This window comes from Mus pahari, chromosome 14 (genome assembly GCF_900095145.1).
Source record: "Mus pahari chromosome 14, PAHARI_EIJ_v1.1, whole genome shotgun sequence".
NCBI classification, from domain to species: domain Eukaryota; kingdom Metazoa; phylum Chordata; class Mammalia; order Rodentia; family Muridae; genus Mus; species Mus pahari.
In genome coordinates this window covers 812,494-835,629 of record NC_034603.1, presented here as the reverse complement: position 1 = coordinate 835,629, position 23,136 = coordinate 812,494, and the positions used below count along the sequence as shown (strand labels likewise).

The window sequence follows — 23,136 nt, the reverse complement described above, 5'->3', positions numbered from 1 at the left end:
TTTTTCATATTTCCCTAAAATGTAATGCTGCTTTTGTTTTATTTTATCTAAGACAACTCCTAACTGAAATGGCCGAGAACTGTGAGGAATGCTATGGAAACTGCTGAATGGGCACCAGAGCAGTTTTCTTTTTCTTTAGTGACTGATGTTACTCTCACTTGATGTGGTAAACCTTTTAGAGGCAGGAAAGACAGACAATTCCAATATTTGTAAGCTTGTTCATCTTTAGTACTTAAAGGGCATTATCATCTTTTGTTGCTGTTTTGTTCTGTAAATGGGTTTTCATGCATTTCTGCCTAACCAGTAGCTTTTATAATACTTTGAACTTTTCAGAAAATTGTTATTTGCTTTCCTACACAGTATGAGGGCTATTGACATACATAACACTTTGATCCCAAGTAAGTATACTGTGTCTGCAGTGACAGCATAGGAGACTTGATCAATGTGAGAGAGTACTACCCATTCAAAACTTTAAGCTAAGATAATTTTATATTATGTAACAGTTTTCTAAGGCATCTTGAACAGAAATAGTAACATAATATAAATCTGCATTATTTGAAAAGAGTTGTAAGCTTTTTTTATTCATGATAAAATTTACATAGGATGGATATACTCTCTGGAAAGCCATTGGTACTGACTGTGGTAAAAGTACTGGGTGATACAGACTCTGGTAAAAACACATGCATGTTATTCCATCTCTGTGTAGTAAAAAAGTATACTTGTACAATGTTTTGTACTTGTATTTCATGTTATTAAAACAGTGATGTTCAAAAAAAGTAGTGGTTTGTGTTATTTCTCTCAATAGCAAGGAAACAAACAAACAAGAACCCGTGTTTCCCAGGCAGATTTTACTCAATTTAAATCCCTTGTTGCTGTTGCTCCCATTTGTAAAATTTTAGTGTTATTATTCTTAGCTTAAAAAATGAATGATTTTAGTTTGACTTCCTATGTGTTTGTTATGATGATAAGTGATTTAGCTATATTTATTTAATCTTCAACCCTGGGAGAAGGGAGGAGGTTTCTGTAATTCTGAATTTGTCTTCATTAAGCACATTTACTTCCATATGTCAGATTTCCAAAATAAATACATTCAAAATCTAACCTAAGAAGAAAGCTACTAATATATCAGTGTTGTAAGATCAGTTTATTATAGAAGGGGGTCTGTTCACAAGATTGTTTCATAAACATGGCTGAAGGAATAGCCAACGCCTACACCCAAGTCAATGTGCTGGAGGCCTCGCTGTCCTTTTCTAAAAGCCTCTGATTTAAGCCTCTTTTAAAACTATTTTACTTTATATTTTAACTATATAAATTATCTCTCCTGCCCCCACTTAAACAATCTTCTAGTACATTTGACTTTAATACCGAAGAATGAATGAGTCTGGCAGTTCTGCTATCTGGTTTAACAACAAGTTTCATTCTTCACTACAAATGAAGAGATCAGCTTCTGGTCCTACTGGTTTCCTACTAAAAACTAACACTAGGTCACATTTGACCAATCCTAGTTTGTTGGGCCCTCTGAACCTGGGACCATGGCAATCATGACCTCACATGCTTGGGTCTGGCTTAAAGAGCCAGAGTTTCTTTTTTTTTCTTCTTCTTCTTCTTCTTTTTTTTTTTTTAGTTTTCATCTTTATATCTTTCAGTTTGAGATGATATTAATGATACTAACCCCAGTCGATATACTTTTATAATAAATAAAAGCTCTATATAAGAAGCAATGAAAAGGAAGTATCTAGGCTCCCTCTATTGTCCATGAACCAATACAATTTCAAAACATAAATACTTGGGGGGGAAAAGGCTATCATTATTTTCCCTTTTGCCAAATAAGAATCACTGAAAATTAACTATTCATAAAAATAAATATTAATAGGAAAAAGAAAGGTATAACAAAAGAATTTTAAAAATTTAAATGTGTTGATTTTTAAGGAAAAGCTACTAGAATGTTTTTCACACTTAACAAAGATGAGTCCCAGAGGCAACTGATCCAACTAAACAACTTCATGAAGTAAGTAACACAAATAAAAGACAACTATTTTGCCTGGGATCATTCAGTCATATCCCAAATCTCAGCTCACTGTAATTTCCACCAGTTGGACCTGAGCCTGGATCTAGTTTATAGGAAAAGGTATACCTTGCCCTGTGAACCTGTGAACGGGAGGTCCTCCTTATGCCATCATCATTAGGTGGTAGGTTGGCAGGTTTTAGTGTAGATACTTTTGTGCCTACTATATTATATTATGAGCATATTATTATTGTTTCTGCTAGAATAGTACAGCAGCATTATTTTATAGATGATGATGAAAACCTTGATGACGATAACCATGATGATAAATTTCTGGCACTGAGCATAAGGAGACCTGACTTTGATCAAAGAGTGAGAGGTTTTAATGCACTACATAGCTTCAAGAAATGCTGTAGGGTTCAGCACCTCTCACTCATCTGCTCTCTTGTGGATTTTTTGGGGGTGGTTAAGAAACCTATATTCTACATAGGTCACCATTTTCAAGTAGTAACCAAAACGAGACCTAACTATAATCATCATTTTCAACCACTCGTTTACCATGTATATGATTCAGACAAGGTAGTTTTTGTTGTTTTTGTTTGCTTGATGAATGATGAGAGTACAGCAAAGATAATTCTTGGACGGAGATATTAACAGAGATCTGAATTATCAGAAATTTGGGGAAAAAAACCCTCAGGAACTGGAAATATGGCTCAGTGGTTAAGGGTGATTCCTGCTCTTTCAGAGGACCTGAGTTTAGTTCTCAGAACCTACACAGCAGCTCACAACAGCCTATAACTTCAGCTCCAAAGAATCCAGTGCCTTTTCTAGCTTCCACGGGAACCCACACACACATGGGACATATATCCACACAAATACACATAATAAACCTTAACTATACATACACACACACATTAGCAAATAAAAAGAAAAATATTTCTATATTCTATCTATTTATTCTAAACTGTGATACAAAAAATATCTATGCACCTTAAAGTTCTTTAATTCTGTAAGTAGTTGCCTTCCCTGTGTGACCTTTAACTTTTTTCTGGCATGTACACATAAAACAGGATTTGTGGGCACATTACTAGTGTTTGGGTCAGGGAAGGAGACTATGGAAAAACTACAAAGGCTAATACATCTTTTTTTATGCTCTCCTTGATGGCAAATAATCCATGACCTCCTCTTTGGAGCATAAAGCACTGTGTTTCTTGAGCTGCCTCTGTCAGGTTCTAAGTTTCTGGTTAGCTTCTCTTTTCATTTGCTCTACAGACGCTAACTAGTATTTGATGATGGGGGGCTGTCATTATGGGATTTACACTCACTCTCTTCATTAATTTCAGAATGGAGAATCAAGTGGCTCACAGTATTTTAGAGAACAGTTTCTATCACAATTTTGACAGACAAAAGTTATTGTTAAAATAGGTGATTAACAGCAATCAATAAATGTCACTGCAGAGCAAATGAGTGCCACTTTTGCACTTGTTGAAGCACAAATACTATATTTGTATATTTAACCTAATACTAATTTTAGGTTTGTGCACTTCACTAAGGTAAATCAATTATCACTTACCATTAATAAGCAGAGAACTATCGGATCCTGGGTATGAATAGTTTAGACGACCTGAAGGTAAAAGAAGGCCGTTTGTTACTAATTTTTTTTCATAGATAGTTTAAACTTATTCAATAACAGAGCAGAGTTGGTGGCTTCTAATATGCAAAATATTTACAAATCTCCATTATGGGACATGAATTTGTTGTTCTAAGGAACATAGCTAATCAGAGGATGTGTCAAGCATTGATGTACCAAAGGGGAAGTCTGAAGGTGATAAAGTGTCTCTCATATTTAACTGCTCATAACATATGAACTAGCTAACTAAGTCATTGTTGTTTCCAAATCACCACCCAAAATATGCGCTTCTATATCATATGTATGCCCTGTTAAGTATAAAATATTTTTCATTTGTGTTGGTTGTTACTTTTTTTAAAGGATGCAATTAACTACAATATTTTCCTATGTGGCTTTTTCCTTAGGAAAAAGGCTTTCACAGGTAAAGGCATGTAGGGAGCTTTGAATTTGGGTTTTGGGCCATGTAAAGTGAATATTTAATAAATGCCCTGGTCACTTAGCTTCCAAGTTTGAAATGGGTCATAAATTTTGAAGCTAAAATCACTATTCAAGTTATTCCCAAAAAAGAATTTGTTAAAGTACTTAAGGTATTGGATGTCTTATCTCCCAAACTGGCAAGAGCAGGCAACGGAATTTCTTTGCCTTTAATAAACTGTATTTTTGCTTACTGAAGTATCTCTACGTGTAACGTGAGCTATCCAGACCACAAATCCTCATTGAATACATATTGTATACACAGTAAGTCACAAAATAGATATCGTTGTGGCAACATTTTTAAGCCTCCATACCCCACGTACCTATTTTTACCAATCTTCAAAAAAAAAAAAAAAAATGGTGGAGAGCCCTCAGCAGGTTCAGCAAAGGCTGAAAAACCTGGCTGCTAATTCTCTACAATGATCAGGAGTAGCTGCCAGTACCTAACTGACCCTGAAGTACAAAGGCCCCTTTAGGAAAGAGCACTGAACTCTGGCCTCATGGAGCAGTGAGGCTTATGGGCTGTGGAAGATCAGAGAAGAGGCAGAGACTCTGCCAAGCCTTCAGGCTGGCCCAGGCCTTCTCTAAATGCCAGCAAGTCTCTACTCAATTCAGAGAACACTCTGGGAACCAGAGCTAATGTGGTCCCACCACTACAACACCATGTACAAACAAGTTTTCAGAAGGAAGCTTCAATGTGAGACTCTTGCCTTTGAAAGGAACTCACAGAAATGCCCCATGTCACAAAAAGAGAAGAATCTGTAACTAACCTACATCCAACACCACAACTGGTTAAACTTTGCAACCAATTTAAAATCAAATAAAGTGGCTTTCTAAGATAAAATTAACTGCTCTCACTATGATTTCGACTTGTTGCTATTTAGGGAATGCGTGGAGAAATGGAGCTAGGGAAGAAGTAAAACCTGATTTTGATACTTTAATTTCTGACTAAATACTGTTTTGTTTCTTTACTGTTGATGTGCAGGTCAAGTACTCAACTCTGGTAAATGCTACTGGAGCTGATTCAACTACAGCTTGAATTCTACTCCTGTTGCAGCATACTTAAAAAAAAAAAAAAAAAAAGACCTGAGATGTGTGATACAGGAGCATGACATGAACCATTAAACCTAACCTGTTTTTTTAATGAAACATGTATAGATTTTGTTGCTAAGTAATCCTTTAAGGAAATGAGTTAAACAGGAGCTATTAAAATCACTTTCTTTCATCATCAAAATGCTAATTTCAAGCAAAGTGAGAAATTTTATCAGTAATATTTCCATGATGTTTGTAGAACATGATTTAAATATTTTCAACTGTTAATATTCAAGAAACGAAATAATCATTTTAAGATATATCTCGTGGTCATGTCTCCCTTTTCATTACTGATTTTATTAATTTGGATACTATCTTTGTGCTCTCTGCTTAGTCTGGCTAAGGGTTTATCTATCTTGTTGATTTTCTCAAAGAGCCAGCTCCTTGTTTTGTTAATTCTTTGTATAGTTCTTTTTGTTTCTATTTGGTTGATTTCAGCCTTGAGTCTGATTATTTCTTGCAGTCTACTCCTCTTGGGTCTATTTGCTTCTTTTTGTTCTAGAGCTTTCAGGTGTGTTTCAAACTACAAGTGTAAGCTCTCTTCAGTTTCTTTTTGGAGAGTGCCTGAGGTCTTGCTGGGTTCATTTTTTTGATAACTTGTCTATCTATAAATATGTTTGTACATTTAAAATTTAGTTCCTGAAGGAAAAAGGATGAAATCAGGACTTTAAGCAAATGAACATATTTGATGGCTAAAATTCAATCCCTGAAGGCTTTTGTTATTGATTATGTTGTAGACATAAAAACAAAACAAAACAAAATCCCAGAACACCCACTACCTGATCAGCACCCCTTCTCTTAAAGGACACTATCACCAGAAACGCAATGTGTCTCTGGAGACAGCTATGGCGTTTGGAGTCAGAACCTCGCAGAAGCTAGGCTCTCATACAGAAGCCAGAGGCTATATTTTTAGACACAATTCAACCTAGCCAAATATAGGCAACTGATACAGTATGACTCTGGAAAACATTACCAAATTCTACAGCTAGAAAATGTCTGTGTACCAACTTGACAGTTCCATGCTGGGCATCTGCTAGTTGGAAAGAACCACTGTTTAGCAAATGGATAGACTTAAGAGTTAGTAAGAAGAGTACAACAGTATGCACTATCATACTCTTTTAGGACTAAGCAAGTCCATCAAGGAGATAAGAGGCAGTGCTCTATTAGTAAAAAATATATAGGTTATGTTCATAATTAGAATTTATTTTCCAAGGAGAAGCCCAGATATTATCGCTGCAGATGATTCATCAGGAAATTATATAATAAAAGCATATACTTCAAACACAAACAATGAAAACTATCAAGATGTTCTACAGTGCCACTGGATATCATGCTATGACCTATTCTTCATAGTCAATTTGTGACATGGTACAAGTCAAATTCTATAAGAAATAACAGCTTTGCTGTGTAGAACATAACTATACAATCCTATGTATTGTATTGGTCCTATACAATCCCAATTAGCATGACATTCTAAGTTATTCTCTTAATTGGCTCAAGCTAGAATAACCTAATACTCCAAAAGAAAAGGGGCTTCAGTGACCCACACTAAAATTTCCCAATTTCCATACATATACACATTTGCATATATGTTTGTATACAGGCATACATTGTAGTAGTTGTTCAAGAAAAACTCTGAGAGTGATTATTTAGTTCACATCTAAGTCAAAGCTATACTGTCACAAATTCTGATAAAAGGTAACAAATGGCCTTTACATATTTTTGTTTTTAATCAACACTACCTGATACTTGTGGCAAGATGGTGCTATGGATACCTGGATAACATATAGCAAAGGCGAAAGGCTCATTCTAAATTCACTGGTTATGATACTGATGTTGTATTTACACCAATGCTGAACTACTGCCATTGTGGCCTATGCAATGGACTCACTAAGCTCTGTACCTTAAGGTAAGAAGCCTGCTTAACAAACGAAGTCCATAACCTCACTTGGCTTTGGTCCTACCTGTCCTAGAACCAACTGTTTATAGCACTTCTATGTAAAATCACAAAGGAAGAACTGGAACTGATACCAGCTACAGATTCTTGCTCTTTCTAAAGACCCATTTAAAACATTTTAAACATAGAGTTAAGGCTAAACAAAAGCCCTCTATGAGATGGATGTGACCATTAATGTGAGAGCCAGGAAAAATCCTTACACGTGTGCTCTTTCCTATCTGTTCACAGAGCCATTTCCCTACCCTTACAAAATCCACCAGACATCCAGACCTGCTAACTCATCACCTCTATTTCTGGCCACTTCCCCTGTGGAATGCCCTCCTCTCTCTGAGCCCCAATGTTTCACCACTCAAGCTCCACCTCCATTCCCTCTACCATCTCTTACCCTGCTGCTATAGGCAGCTCCTTGTTGGCCTTATTTCCTATGGAAGTCTTCCCAATTTCATGGCACCCATGCTCTGGTTCACTCTGTATGGTAGCACCTCTCATACAAGGTTACTGATTGTCTTAGTTTCATTTCCTGTTGCTGCGATAAAATACCCCAGGCAGGAACTTAGGGAAGAAAGGTTTTATTTTGCTCATAATTCTAAATTACAACCCGTCATTGTGGGGAAATCAAGGCAGCAAGAACCTGAAGTACATCCATAGTCAAGAGCAGCCAGAGCATGCTTCCTAGTGCTCAGTTAACTCTCTCCTATTCACTTGGTTCAGGGCCCAGCCCATTAAAATGGTATCATTCAGGATATAGTCTTCCTATTTCAGTTAACTCAAGTAACAAGCCCACACAGGCCAAACTGTAGAATTGCTCATTGGTCTTCCCTTCACAGTGATTCTAGCTGTGTTGTCAGTCAAAACTAGCTGTCAGACTTGCTATCTCTTCCTCCAGGGCTGCAAACTCTTTGCAAACAGACCTATACTCTTGGATTCCAGAGCCCAGGCACAGGAAAGTACTCAGCAATTAGCTGCTGCATGAAGGAGGGGAGGGGGCAGGAGGAGGTGATATCTCTTGCCTTAGAAGATACAGGAAAAAGGATAAAATCACAGTCTTGTCATTTATTTCATATTGCTGAATATTAGGGACACAGGGATCTCTATTTCCATTTATAGGCATTGTGAGAGAGTCCTAAAATAAGCTCTGTAGAGTGATAAGACCGGTCTACCCCTAGTGTGTAGTAGTAGTTCAGCAATTAATAGCAATTCCTTTCCCGTTTCCAACAACAAGCAAATATAAGCAATGATTTTCCACCTTCATGAGAAAGGATGCCAGGCAGCTTCTTTTGTCTAGTAAGTACTAAACTGGAATTTTGGAGAAGGCAACAATAATCCAGGGAATCTTTTGGCTTCAGGGAATTAGAAGCTTACTAGTATCTTTGGTCGCAAATAGGGGGGTGTATATCTTTTCTGAGAAAAAAAGAGAAGGCAAAACTCAAGCACCCAGCTTTTACCATAACTAGCACAGTAGCAGAAGAATTTCAGGAAAGGGAAACCTCAAAACTCACTTAAGTTACGAGTATTAATATAAACAAGGGGCACCTTTTTGTACCAAAACCTCAAATTCCAATTTTAAATTGTAACAGGACAGTGGAAAACAAGATTTTAAAAGCCAATGTAATATATTTTTACAGAATGAAAGACTACCCAACTAATTCAAGGCAGCTGTAAAGTTGCAAGGCCTAAAAGCAACTAAGAAAAGTTCCAAGCAGAAGGGAATGTCTGCAGAGCAGCTACCAAGGAGCTGACCTAATTAAGGAATTCAAAAGATTTCCGACTGCCAGGAAAGCTAACAACAAACCAGCAAGCAGGAAGGCTATTTTTAACCTCACCAGAAGCCTTCTTGACTCTGGATGCTGCAGTGAGAGGACAGGGCAACAGGGTAACTTGCCTTAAGAGGATGTTATGATACCAGATTAATGACAAAAGTTTAAATTAAAAAAACAAAAACAAAAACCAGGCATATATTTTTTTTTGTCCAATTAAAACAGCCACAGCTGGTAAAGAAAGGAGGGGAAGATGTAAGTAATGGCAAGAAAAGTAGAAAAACAGACCATCAAGCAAGGGAAGGGAAAGAAAGCAGTGGGGCTGAGTCACCTAGGGAACAAGCCACATAGGCTCCAGGACAGCCCTGAGGCATCAGAATCAGTGGCTAGAACACCAGTCTCCATTCTGTAACAGGGAGTCAGACAGTGTGAGGACTACACCTTCTATAGAAGATTACCATGAATCATGATAATACATATTTTAAATTGAATTCCTAAACTGAAGCTAAGAAACATTAATGCCTATTCCATGGACGCATGTAAAGCCATGCTGTTTACATCTTATGTTCGTTTCCTTCTTTCCAGCTACACTACAAATGCTTGAGCCACTGAATATGAGGCACGAGGCAATGCTCCTTTCAGTGATCCTCTCCCCCTTACTGGGAAATTGAGTAACTTTACCTTTGTAAAGTTGTTTTACCTTTCTGGGCTTTACCTGTTTTCAATTATAAACTAGAGATCACAAAATTCAGAGAAAAAGTTCTGTGAGGATTTAGGTTGGAGACAATTCTCCAAAGAGCAGAGAATTAAAAAGAGATGGTGCCAGCAGAACCCTCCCACTCGGACACACACACATCAACACTGCTGTCCACAGACAGTGACCAGGTTACTTCAAAGCAGAAACACAGAGTGGAAGGGATCTCACAGCATATGAACAATCTTGGGAGCTGGAATAGAGGCAGGAGCCAAATGTAGGGGACGTCCAACCCACATGGCTATGTCTCATCATATCAGAGCTGTCCCCATTCTTCTAGAATTGTCTCAAATGACAAATAACGCTTCAAATATAGAAATGAAGCTCCAAAATGCTATTTGCTGGAGATGACAATATAAGGTAAGTGACTTATACATTTCCATTTTCATTTCCTCATCTTGTATTTCTTCTTCCTTTATAGTACTATGTTCTTTGGGGTCCTAGGGAACATCATAACAGCAGAAGCATAAAGCAGAACAATTAGAGAAGTTCTCTAGAACTATCTCAAAATCTTTAACAAATATTAAGACCTGTTACAAGGAAAATATTTCATAGTGGCTTCACTATATAACAAAGACACCTAGCTTTATCTCATCTAGGACATAAAAACAAAACAACTAAAACCTTAGTATCAGTAAGAACTCAGTAACACCTATCAATGCATTTTAACTGCATTATATCAGTATCCAAGCACTTTTGAAAAACAATCATGCATATGCAAAGTGTGGTGAGTTACATGAAAATGTTCATCATAGGCTTAGACATTTGAATGTTTGGTCTCCAGTTGGTAGAGCTGTTTAGGGAGGCTGAGAAGATGTGGCCTTGTTAGAGGAGGTTATACCAGCGGGACTGGGCTTCAGGGTTTAATAGCCTTGTGCCACTCCCAATGTACTTTCTACCATCTGCTTGTTGTTTGAGATATGAGCTCTTAGCTGCTCCTGCCACCATCATGGATTCTAATGCTCTGGAAGCAAAAGCCCAAATTAACACTTCCTTCTAGAACAGTGGTTCCTAATGCTGTGACCCTTTAATACAGTTCCTCATGTTGTGGTGCCCCCAACCATAAGCTTATTTTCATTGCTACTTCATGAATGTAATTTTGCTACTGAGCAGTATTTTAGTTCCCAACACCATTAGAATTATGTGTTTGCAATGGTTGAGAACCCCTGTTTTAGCCTATAATAAACTTCCTGAAATATTAATAAATAATTAAGAAACACATTTGGCATTGTGTTCAGACCTAGCTCTCTGATTACCAGTGATGTGGCCTTGTGTTGGTAGCTTTCCTCTCGATCTTATTTCCCTCACTTATAAATGAAAGGGTGGAACCTATCGATCTTTAAATTACCATCATCCATCTGTATATTACATTAGAAGATTTGACAATGTTTAGTATTGAGTAGCATGCAGAAAGACTATAATTCGAAACTTGTTAGGGTTAAATCAGTTAGTTATGTGAAGAGTTTGCCTCTAGACCAGTGGTTCCCAACCTAAGGGTCACAACCCCTTTAGGGATTGCATATCAGATATTCACATTAGGATTTATAACAGTAGCAAAATTACAGTTAGGAAGTAGCAACAAAATAATTTTATGGCTGGGAAGTTACCACAACATGAGGAAGTGTATTAAAAGGTCACAGCACTAGGAAGGTTGAGAACCACTGAGTGAACAGCTTCTGATTATCAGGGTGAGCTCAGCTGACTTAAACATGTCTATTTACTTAATCAAGCCAGACATTTATTAGTCATAATTTTATAGATAGTAGACATTTTTATATTTTTTTGAGTTATTTATAGTTTCTATTATTCAGGACTATTCTTTAGAACAAATATTTACACTCTATTGCTAATTTCTCAGGCACTAAAAAGGAGGTCTTCTAGTTAGTTGACTCTTTTCTGATGTATAACACTGGTATGTTCCCCCGGGGCTCCAGAAAGATTCTAGAACTTCCTTCCCTTCAGAGTCCAACTGGGGTGCTTTCCAGACAACTCAGAATAAACAAAACCCGGCTTTTAGAGTTGGGTGCACAAGTGTAGAACAGCCAATTAGAATACTGAAGCTCAGGAGGCAGCATTGCCATCCTCATGTCTTTTTCAGAGTAGTAACCATGTAAAACTAGTTAAGTTTATTCAAACTGTACTGCCGAACAGGAACAATTCACTGGGTTTTGTTGCTGTTTTTCTTCCCTTCTAAGTTGTGGTATTGAGTACATGGGCACCATGAAGTAAAAAGGAAATGTAAGTCAGGCATAAACAGCTGATAAAGAATTAACTGCACACAATATTCCAAGCAGATCAGATCATTTTTAAAAATCTCATGCGTGTGTATGAGCGCACAGTGTGTATGTTAGTGTAGTGTATATGCAGGTGGTGCTTACACAGAGGCCAGAGGATGACATCAGGTGTCAGGGTCTATCATTCTCCTGCCTTACTCCTCAGAGACAGATCTCTTGTTGAACCTGGAGCTACACCGCCACGGTTAATGAGTGGGCACATGACTACTTCTGGCTTTTTACAGGGGTTCAGATCTGAACTCAGGTCCTCATGCTTCCATGACAAGGGCTCTTACCTACTGAGCCATTTCTCCCTTTCCAGGAAGGAATTTCTTCACACTCTGGACTGTTCTTTCCATGCTGTAGCTAAGTTAACTGCAAAAGGAATCTTGGATGTTTTTATGACAGGTATGAACCAGGCAACCTGGTTCCCTTTGCCAAAATCCCCCAATACCATAGGTGAGGCTATACACCATGATCAAGGAAGGCCCGAGGACCACTCAATAGAGACAACAACGTATTTATTAAATGGGTACGTTCACATGGGATTGTTTTAGTAGCTCTCAGGAAATGCACTAGCAAGAATACCTCCATATAAACGTTTCATAGAAACTTGTGAGAAGAAAAACTAGAAAAATAAGTGACATCATCAAAAAGTATATAGTACATGCATTAATACAGGCAGGAAGTAGCAGCAGCATGGGGCTGTATAATTTTGAACCCCTCTTCTCGTTTATACAGCAGAAGTGTTTAATATTTACCACTGACAAATTGCTAACAATATCTGAAAACTTGCTAAAATCTCACTCAGCTTTCACTTGTAAATGGAGAATAGTACTATTTTTTGTCTGTCTGGTATAATCCATGCTTATTTAAGCTCTATCCAATACTTAATGTGGCAGTGTAAATTATTTGCAATGTGTTACTTTACTAGTGCTTGCTATCTCAAAAGTGTCTACCAAATTTGGCTTGTACCTTTATCAGTTTCCCCTGCCACTGTCCCACTGTATGTTAAACAAAATTAAGTCACAGCAGCCGTAGGATATGGGAGCCTTAGTGAGGCTGAAAATAATAATGTTCTGTGGTAACTTTTGAAAATGCTTATGATCATTAACCTTCTAATAACATAAATGGTTTAGTATTACTCCTCGGCCCTGGCCCTCCTTACCCTCACCTGCCATCCAGATAAAGTCAGAGTTGTGGCACCTTTCTAAGGTGACTATGACCAGCCAATTTTTGCAGACTCAATATAGGATTCTTTGTGCTCAATGTTCAAAAAGAAAATATGGAACTGCTTAGGCAATTTTGATCTCACATCATAGATAACATAAGATAAATTCTTGCTTGTGACAACTGCTTATATAATTTTTAGAATGAAAAGAAGTATCAAATATTCTATCACAGATGTATGGCAGAGGAAAGAGGATCACTACTTTCAACTTGTGTATGCAAGCAGGACACAGTGGATCTGAAGGTAAACATGATGTGTGTGCTCTGTGTAACTGGTTCAGTTCAGAAGCACAGTGGGGATGATGTCAATTCAATTCTACTAGCAAACCAACGTTCAACATCACATTTCCCTCTCACCTAGGCCATTCCCTAGTCTCTCCTCCCCTGCTTTTTAAAGATAGAATCCCCAAATCTAAAAGGATAAACCAGCAAGTTCACAGTCTACCTCTCTTGACACAGCGATTGAAGTATCCAATAAATCCTGCTCAGAAGTAACCCTGAAAACTAGCGGCTGCTCAGAGTTCAGCAGGACCCACCCCAGCAGTGCCTCAAGGAAACACACCGACCTCTTCTTCCTCACAATGAGTGCTGTTGCCTCCATACAGAGCCAAGGTCCAGTCCTAGGCACCACCAGCCCACGAGAAGGCTATTCAGGAGGTTCCACGTCCCCAGCTAGGAAAGGGAAAGTGCAGGGGAGGAAACACCCTTCATTTCAAACCACCCGCACACGAAGTTAATTGTAGTTCAGTTGAAATTATACTCTTTGCTATGTCTCTCACTCCATTCCTCAGGAGACTTTTAGAAGTAGGGCAGTTTTCTACTTTGGAAACCACAACCACTCCCTGCTCAGCTGCTTTGAGCTACTTGGTATCATCCAAAGGGGACAAGAAGAAACCAGTGTTCTCAGAAGGCTTGGTCCCATAAGCAGGAAAGCTGCTTGGCTGAGTCTGTACTCAAATACATGTAATGTTTAAGATTCCCCCAATTTTCCAAAAGACACTTGATAGTAACACAAATAGTAATGTAATTGAGAGGGGAAATTTGGTTGTGAATCCAAGAAAAACTAGTGTTTTGCCCTGTTCTTTTTGGCTTTTCTTCATGGCAGTTCGTATCTTGTGTGCTATCTGCCCCTTGAAGGAAAGTGTCTAGCCCTTTAAATGGTTGGTAGAGGGTGAAGTGATCTGCCTTCATATAGACAGAGGCCACCATTTAAATAGAAAAGAAGAAAATACTACACACACACACACACACACACACACACACACACACACACACACACACACATCCCACATCATATGTACTTCTGACTGGAAATTAAACATTATGTTAAAGTCTAGCCTATTTTCATGGGAACTCCTTTCATTTTTGAAAGTTTTGTTTATGGCCAAATTATTTCAGGTTCATAAGACATGACACAAATAAATGACCAACTGTAGTCCTCATTCAATAGCTTTCAGTCTAGAGTTCTCTCAGAATCAGAACCTACATGAAATCAAGTTGAAGGCCTCAGCATATCAGTATACATTATCTGGTCTCTAAAATAGAGAACTAAGTGACTACATTTTGGAACATAAAAACATTAAGAGAACTGTATATAAGAAAGGTTTGCCCTTTAATCCCAGCACTCGGGAGGCAGAGGCAGGTGGATTTTTGAGTTCCAGGCCAGCCTGGCCTACAAAGTGAGCTCCAGGACAGCCAGGGCTATACAGAGAAACCCTGTCTCGAAAAAAAAAAATGGCTTATTAAAAAAAAAAAAAAAAAAAAAAAAAAGAAAGGTTTGCCAGCCATTATTTAATCTCTCCCAAAAAGTAGCACTAAATTCATTATCTTTGAATGACAGATAAAGAACTTGCATAATTATCCTAACCATCACTCATATGAAATTAATGAAACAAACATTATGCACTCTGAACTTCAACTGAATTTCATGATTTTCTTCTAAAAAGATTATTATAAATTCTTTTACTCAGCAACAAAGAGGCACAGATGGAATCACCACTTGCCCATGCAGTTAATCTTTTGTTTAAGGGGAAAAATGTACAGTAATGAAAACAGTAAGGGAAGACCCTGAAATTTAATATATAAAGAAGGAGAAAAGCATCCAAAGTGTTTAAAGTGGAAGGTCACAACACTTTTGGCAATCAGGAATTAAAATGCAGAACATTCTTGTGTTAAGTCCACAGTTCTTAAAATAAATCCTTATGAGTTATGAAGTGAGGCAGAAACATGCATCACATACATTTCTAAAAGAGTCCTTAGGCACGGAAGGTTTCATAAAGAACAGGCACTACAAATAACCATTATTGCTTACATGCAGATTTAGCATTTGACATGTCTGAAACACATATGTAAGAATCATTGCTAATAAATATGTTGAATCTCATTCCTCCCCAAAACTGAAAGCAAAATTTATTCTATTTACTCTAAAACAATACAAAAGACTCCATTTTCATTATATTCAAAGGAAAAATATGGTATTGACTTATAATTTAGTTAATACCTGAAGAACAACTACAGTGTTGCAAGACTTATGGACTGCATTTGTTGTTGCAGTAATCTTGCTATTTAATTTGCTTTCTAATGAATGAAATGAAGCAAATTGGATATTAAATTGCCTTTATATATTAGATTTAAAATATTCAATACTATTATGATATGGAATTGCTGACATATTCTAAGTACTAATTTTGTCTCTTTACCCAATGTATCTGATTCATTCCATAAACTACTTCCTACTTTATTCCTACTTCAGCTTTTTCCTTGCACATGCTGAGGGAGAAAGCTCCATGCTTGTTAAGGGTCTTTCTTACTATATACATATAAGTGAAACACATTTTATGATTACTTCATGTATCCACCTATGCTTCAGAAGGCTGAAACAGCTGTGTTCAGGTTTGGCTCTGACCTGCTACTCCCTTTGTAAAAAGTACCAATGTCATAGGCAAGAAAAAAAGTACAGTAAATATCAATATTCCCCCAAACACTCTCCTGGACATCTAAATAGAAGAACATCGCTTGTTCCTGATAATCTAACAGGATTATACCCATGCTCAAGGTGCCACATGGGGAAATCAAAACTCAGAGACTCAGACTCTTGGCATATGAGTCTGGGTGTGGAACAAAGAAAACAAAACTGGTCTGTGGGGACAAGCTTCTGTGGATTGTCACTGCCACTGGTTATAGAAAAGGCAATACAGTTTCCAGGATAAAAATAACCTAAGGACCTGCCAAGTGACCTCAGCAATGACACAAAGATAAAGCCTATGGAGGACTTTTTCCTCCCCAAACAGCTGAGCCCCTGCCATGGAGCAAATGACAAGAACTTAAAAGCTCTAAAAAAAAACAAAAACAAAAACAAAAACAAAAACAGTATTTAAACATTATTTTAAAACCAGAAAAAACTCTGATATTCATGGTCAAATGAAAGCTAAGTCCTTTCGAACATCTGTTAAAAGTTTTGAAGAAACCAGTTGGAATCAACAACACATCCATAACAAAATTCAAACACAACCTTTGAAGCCTCTAGACATATCAAGTATCTTATTTGTTGATGGCAAAAATGAAAAAATTTAACCATTTAACCCTCCGTACCAAGGAAATATTTTCCTAAACAGAAAATGCAAGTTCTCCTTTGTAACTTTTTCCCCTCATTTAAACTAATATATGTAGCAACAATGACTTGCACTATAGTGCCCACATTAATTTTAGGCTTTATGATCTAAACACAGATTATCTAGGAGGAACTACAGATAAGAGATAAATAAATGAGGTCATTCATGTTCTATGGAATTATTTCAATGCAAAATTAGCCCAAGTGCAAAATGTCTGTGTATGATTAAGTCTTTAACACTATTCTCAAGTTAAAATCGACATTTTTCTAAGAGGTATGGTGATCTCACAGAATGAATGGTGATTTTCTGCCCTGTTTCTGAGGAAGGAGCACTAGGAGGGTGATTTATTGTTTAGATGGGTTGGCAGGGTTTAGTGCCTGACTTAGAGGACAATGGATTGTTTTTAAGGTAAAGGTAATGATCACTTTTAAACAAAATCTTAAGATAGAATCACTATTAGAATTAAGCATCACAGTATGAAAGGCGCTAGCTCAAAGAGGAGTCTGCAGATGAGGCAGTGCCCTGAATGGTGCCTCATTTGCTAGTGAAGACTGCACTGACACAAGGGTTAGGACTTTTCAAAGCCAAGCAGAATTATGAACTGGTGTTTTAGGCTCATGCCTCCATCTATGAATTCTTCCTTTTTTTTAAAGAAAAAAATATGTGAAGTTTTGTAGTTACAATTTTGGAGTTTTGTTTCTTTAAAAAACACAGAACTATTATAAGAATATGTTTTCCTTTTAATCCCAGGTATAGGATACCATGCTGTTTCAGACTGTCCCCAGCAGCTGTCTGTAGCTTGTGCTCTAGGACTTGGCTTGTGCTCTTTGTGGTGGTTTTGCCATCTGCAGATAGTGTCTGCGACTGTGTGACTTTTGGAATTTTGGGGACTTTTCAGAGGGTGTATAAAAGCTAGGGCTCCAAGGGGGCAGAGGTGTTGTTGGTTGCTGTGTGCAAAAAAGAAACAAGAAGAAATGAGATATCCTGACATCAAAGATCAAACTTGCCCCAAGGAACTCATGCCCCTGATCAGCAGGAAGTACTCTAATGACAAACATCACCCCCTTTCCACACCCTGACTTTACTCAAGCTCTTTCCTTTCTCTTCTACCCTTTTTTCTCTCTTATCTAGTGCTAGGGGGTTGAAAGGGTGAGGGAAAAAACGTGGAGAAGGGTGGAAGAAAGAATAATCTAGAAAGTGGCAAAAAGACAGCTACCAGGTTCATTTAATACTGAAAGGAACTGAACCTGGCTTTCTCATGTGATAAAGCACAATGAACGACTTAGTAGATAACAGTAAAATCCACATTAATTCTTAAGCGTCTTACAGAGCCAGGCCATATGTAGACTTTGACAGACACATGCTGCCATGTAAAGCACACACTCATCAGCACAGCTGGAAGGACAGTTAAGTCTAGAGCTGTTCTTGCCACTCCGTCTTGCTACAGCTCCACAGCCTCCTTACGCTCCCACATTAGACCATCTACACAGATTTTTTTCTGTCCCTTAACTTTTGACTTCCCATACAGAATCAGCTGAAGAGACCTAAGTAAATATTAGTGAAGATAAATTTTATATAGAATATAAAATAAAAGTGAAGCTTACACAATAATCTATAAAACTAAAAAAGAAAAATTAACCTTAGAAATCCTGGGTAAAATTGATAAACCAAAGAAATCTTTCAGTTAATTATACGATGGGTGCAAAACTCTTTATATTTAAACCCTAGTGAGAGACTTGCTTCCCAGAACCCTAACCTAACACACTGTACCTATTGCTGTCCTACCTACTTTCCAACATCTAGTACAAAGGAGGTTCTCAAGAACCTGCTGTAAGAATCTAGTAAACGCTTTTCACAAATCTCCTTTACATCCCTTTCCTGTAATTAATCTTTCCAATGATAATAAGCTCACAAGTAACAAAGGGTACTACAGAAACCCTCATATACCTTTTTTTCTATGTCCCCAAACTGGTAATCTCTTATAGAGTACAAAAGCAGGAAACTGCCATGTTCCTCTTTGAGCTACTCTGAAAAAGTACAATTTTCTGGTGCTAATAATGGCCTTAGACTCTCATTTTTATGACAAAAGAGAAAGTGGAAAAGGCTGAGTTACAGGCCTATTAAACCCAGTAAACTCTAAAAGAGTCTCTTCACATATGGAGCATGATCTTGGAACATGTACCCAGAATTCCACAAGGCATTCAGTAAGGATCTTCAAAAAAAAAAAAAAAAATGCCTAAACATCTCCAAAACGTCTTTATTTCTAAGTGACCTCATGAGATGGATGATTATACACATTATTTCTCATATCTTCAGGAAACACAAAAATTCCTTATTGGGGATATGGAAGCAGTTGAAGAGGGAAATGTGTGTTTGTGTATGAGGGGGGAATGACGATTTCAAAAATTTAAAAAAAAATTAAAACCCCAAATAGTTGTGAAGGAAAAGTAAGTTTAATATTAAAGGTTTTACTGTATCAGTGGTATGACATGCTAACTAACCTCAGGAAAATGGGCTAGATTAGTCACCACCGCAGCAGGCTACCAGCCTCCGTGCAAAGCTCTATGTGTAGCGCTTCCTAGTAAACAGATTCTGACAAGGAAAAAGGGTTCCTTTTGTGTAGTTTTCATCAGGACTCTAGAGAACACCTACTCTGACAATTATCAATCTGGCTACATGGTAATGATCTGAGACATTAAAGATAAATCTATATTCCATGTATGAGGTGGGTCCATGCTTTTGTATTTAGCTTTTACGGCTTCAAGTGACCGTGAGTCTCTTAGCAAGAAGAAAAGGCCTAGTGAGATTTGTTAAAATCTGTAACATAGCCAGTCACTAACAAACTTGAGGCCAGAACACAAGCAGGGATAGTATTTTTAAATCATCATATAAAGAAAAAAAATTAACTATAAAAGATTTTAATCGGGAACTGTAGGACATTTTTTAAGTTGTAAAACTAAGCCAAAAGTCACTACATGTGATTTCTCCCTGGTTATGTAATTACTGTCACATTTTAGAACCTCTAGGTTTCTGAGCTTTTTGTCTGTCACACACCAGTGATGAGTATGGTCTTAACTGCCTACTCTTAGCAATTAGGACTCATTCAGTACTCTTAGTTGGTATCATAATGGGTTCTACTGCAGATGCTCACCAAATAAATATGACTTTTTAACAAAAAGTTTATGTGTAGAATTGATACAACTTACTAGATACAATGACTTTATAGTAATAATATTGCTTACCAGAATATGTAGCTAATATACTTTTAACTATTACTAAAATAGAATAGTTCTATTTTCTATTTCTTAACTTACCTTTAATGGAATCATTTTCAGCTCTCATTATGTCAATGAGTGAGCTCTCCAGTGAGTGCATGTCAAATGTCCTGGGGCGATCCTGTGAACACAAACAGCCATAGACCACCTTTAAAATAGTATTTGAAGCTTTGGAGATAGCACAGCAGCAGAGCACTAGTATGTGTTGAGGCTCAGTTCCAAGTAATCCTCTCCCCTATATTTACCTACACAAGAGGAAAATAAGTTGCATTTAGCAGAACATACTCTAGCACTTCTAAAACATCAAGAAGCTCAAAAATGCACAGAGCTCTTTAGGGACTGATTTTATTTCTGACAAGAATTCAACAAAAGTATCACTTTTATTAATAAAGACTAAATCATTAAAACGAGCCTTCGCCTTAAGAAAAGTAATAAATGTAAAAGAAAACTAATCTTCTCCCACACTTAAGACTATATTAGGGTAAGCTTTTTCAAACTGTTCCAGTAGCTCTCTATCAATTTGGCAGATCCCTCAAACACAATGTGCAGAATAAGTCTTAGAGTCAGTCAGTCAAGTGAATGAGAGACCCTGTCTCAAAATCAAAGCAGGAGAGAGATTGGGGGGGGGGGAGAAACCTGATGGACACACAGATATATACGCACACTCCTACCATAACCAGAGCATATACTACACTACAAATACATGTACATATAAAAATTAGTGATTTTGATAGGATCTCCACTCTCTATGAATTATGATAGAATAATGACACTAGACACTGCTTTCTTCACTTTGACAGAGCTTGCTTTAAGAATGAAGCTGTGCCTGGCAGTGGTGGCACATGCCTTTAATCCCAGCACTTGGGAGGCAGAGGCAGGCGGATTTCTGAGTTCAAGGCCAGCCTGGTCTACAGAGTGAGTTCCAGGACAGCCAAGGCTATGCAGAGAAACCCTGTCTGGAAAAGCAAAAACAAAACAAAACAACAAAAGCAAAAAGAAAACAAAACAACAATAAAAAAACCAAAACAAATGAAGCTTGTCTGCCTACACTCTCCAACATAAAAAGGCATTTACTCTTTATAAACCTAGCCTTGTTTTGGATGGAGGACAAACGGCAATGATCAGACTGCGTACCTTGCCGAGAAACCCCAAATCCCCCTCAGTGCCTACTTACTTGCCAAGCTGGGCTAGACTTTGCTGCCATTGAAGTTAAGCAGAGAAAGAGTGTGGAGCCTGCCGCCCCACCTTAATCAAGTCTGGAGTGAGAAACAAGAAAAGTCACAACCACTCTGTGCTCGAATTCCTCAGATGAAGGGAATTATGTAGCAATGACTAAAACTGAAGCTCAGCTTGAGAAGTGGAAGGTGTTAATTCAGAGAGGAGGTGATAATGCAGACATCTGAGCCCTCCCCCTGACTCAAAGACCACTGAGTCTCAGGCCTTCCCAGGAGCCTGATAAGCTCTGCACCTCCGAAGTTACTCAGACTTTTCACTTAGTCTCTGTGCTTTCTTCTTGGTAGTAAACTCAGGCTTTATGGATGCTAAGAATCCACATAGCTCTGAGTTACTTATTAACTCAGAGTTTCAGCTTGTTTAAAACCAAAACCAAAACCAACCAACCAACACAAGCCAGCTCCCTCCCCCTCCCCCCACCAAAAATATTCTTTTAATTTAGTGCCTTAGACTGCTCTGCCTTGCTCTTGATTTTATTTTTACTTGCTGGGACATTACTTTTTTTTTTTTTGATATCTAACTTCTAGGCTAACAGGGCATATCTTCCACGTAAGATGACTTTCCTGGCATTTCCCCCTCTTCTTTTGTGACACTGTGCACTATACTTCTGAGAAACACAAACACTCTCCTCTATCTTGCCCCCCCATATATAGATACCCAGCAATGTTCACTAAACAAATGGGTTTCTGATACTCTTCATCTTAGGGAGTTCAGTTACATCTGGATCTAATCCAATATTAGAAAAGAGGATGTTGCAGGTCTGCCTCTAAGGGTGGGAGATTTGGGGTGAAGAGTGGGGATAAGAGAGGGTGGAGTGCTTTAATATTTGATTCTGCTCTAGGAGTGCCACTCACTCCAGAACTGATTTGTCCACCTTTTTCTTTCTGATTTTTCACTCCTCAGCTTCCTTTATCAATTAGATCCCACTGAAGTAGGACATGCACCCAGAATTAGACTTTCTAGGGTACAGAATGTGTAAAAGGGGAGACTGCTCTATATTTTTAATTAATTTATTTTTTACACTCCATATTTTATTTTATTTTCACCCCCACCACCCGCGATCCACCCTCCAACTGTTCCACATCCCATACCTCCTCCCCAGCCCCCCCGACTCAACGTGGATGTCCTCCTCCCACTACTTGATCTCTAAACTCCCTGGGGCCTCCAGTCTCTTGAGGGTTAGGTGCATCATCTCTGAATGAACACAGAAGTTCTCTACTGTATGTGTGTTGCAGGAGGACCAACAGTCTCAATTTATCTGGACCCCCAAGATCTCTCAAATACTGGACCACCAAACAGACAGCACACACCAGCTGATATGAGGACCCCCTCCCCGACTACTCTATTTTCAAGGCTTCAAGTGTAACACAACATCAAATCCCTTACTGAAATTTCTTTTGGAAGTGAAATGGATCTGAGGCATAAAACAAGGTTTGAAAGTCAACACCAATTTACACTACCTCAATCCACAGCAGATGGATTTTTCTTCTTTCCAGCAGACTATGCCTATACCTGGGTCATCTACCGAAGCCATAGTCAGTACAAAGTATCACCTGCTATATCCTCTGACAAGGTCCTAGGGGCAGGGTCTAATGTTTTACATCAAATGCTTCCAGTAGGACATCTACACCATATGTTCCACTACAGCACTGACCTCAAATGGGTGAATGTGAGCCAAGTCAGTCCTACCACTTTGTCATACAGGACTATCTAGAAGAAAGAGCCTGAGATGGCAGAAGCTCGACAGTGATGTCTTTGTTGAAATATCATTTTCTTTGTGTCCATGCTGTGAACTGGGTTAAGGAGCACTGCCCATCCTTCTGTATCACTGTGTTAAGCATGTCT

At 38.0% G+C, this 23,136-nt stretch overlaps 1 protein-coding gene across 4 annotated transcripts in view; it reads right to left on the bottom strand.

Moving 5' to 3' along the window:
* The window catches only part of Cpeb4 (cytoplasmic polyadenylation element binding protein 4), a 62,228-nt gene that overhangs the window by 21,742 nt on the left and 17,350 nt on the right, over positions 1 to 23,136 (bottom strand). For 2 of the 4 annotated variants that reach the window (XM_021213548.2, XM_021213549.1), the window contains exons 2-3: positions 20,098 to 20,179; positions 3,579 to 3,629 (exon numbers count right to left, since the gene is read on the bottom strand). In XM_021213548.2, coding sequence (XP_021069207.1) covers positions 3,579 to 3,629; positions 20,098 to 20,179 — 133 coding nt within the window. The remainder of the gene's footprint in view (positions 1 to 3,578; positions 3,630 to 20,097; positions 20,180 to 23,136) is intronic. The other 2 variants (XM_021213550.2, XM_021213551.2) reach the window with 1 other exon arrangement.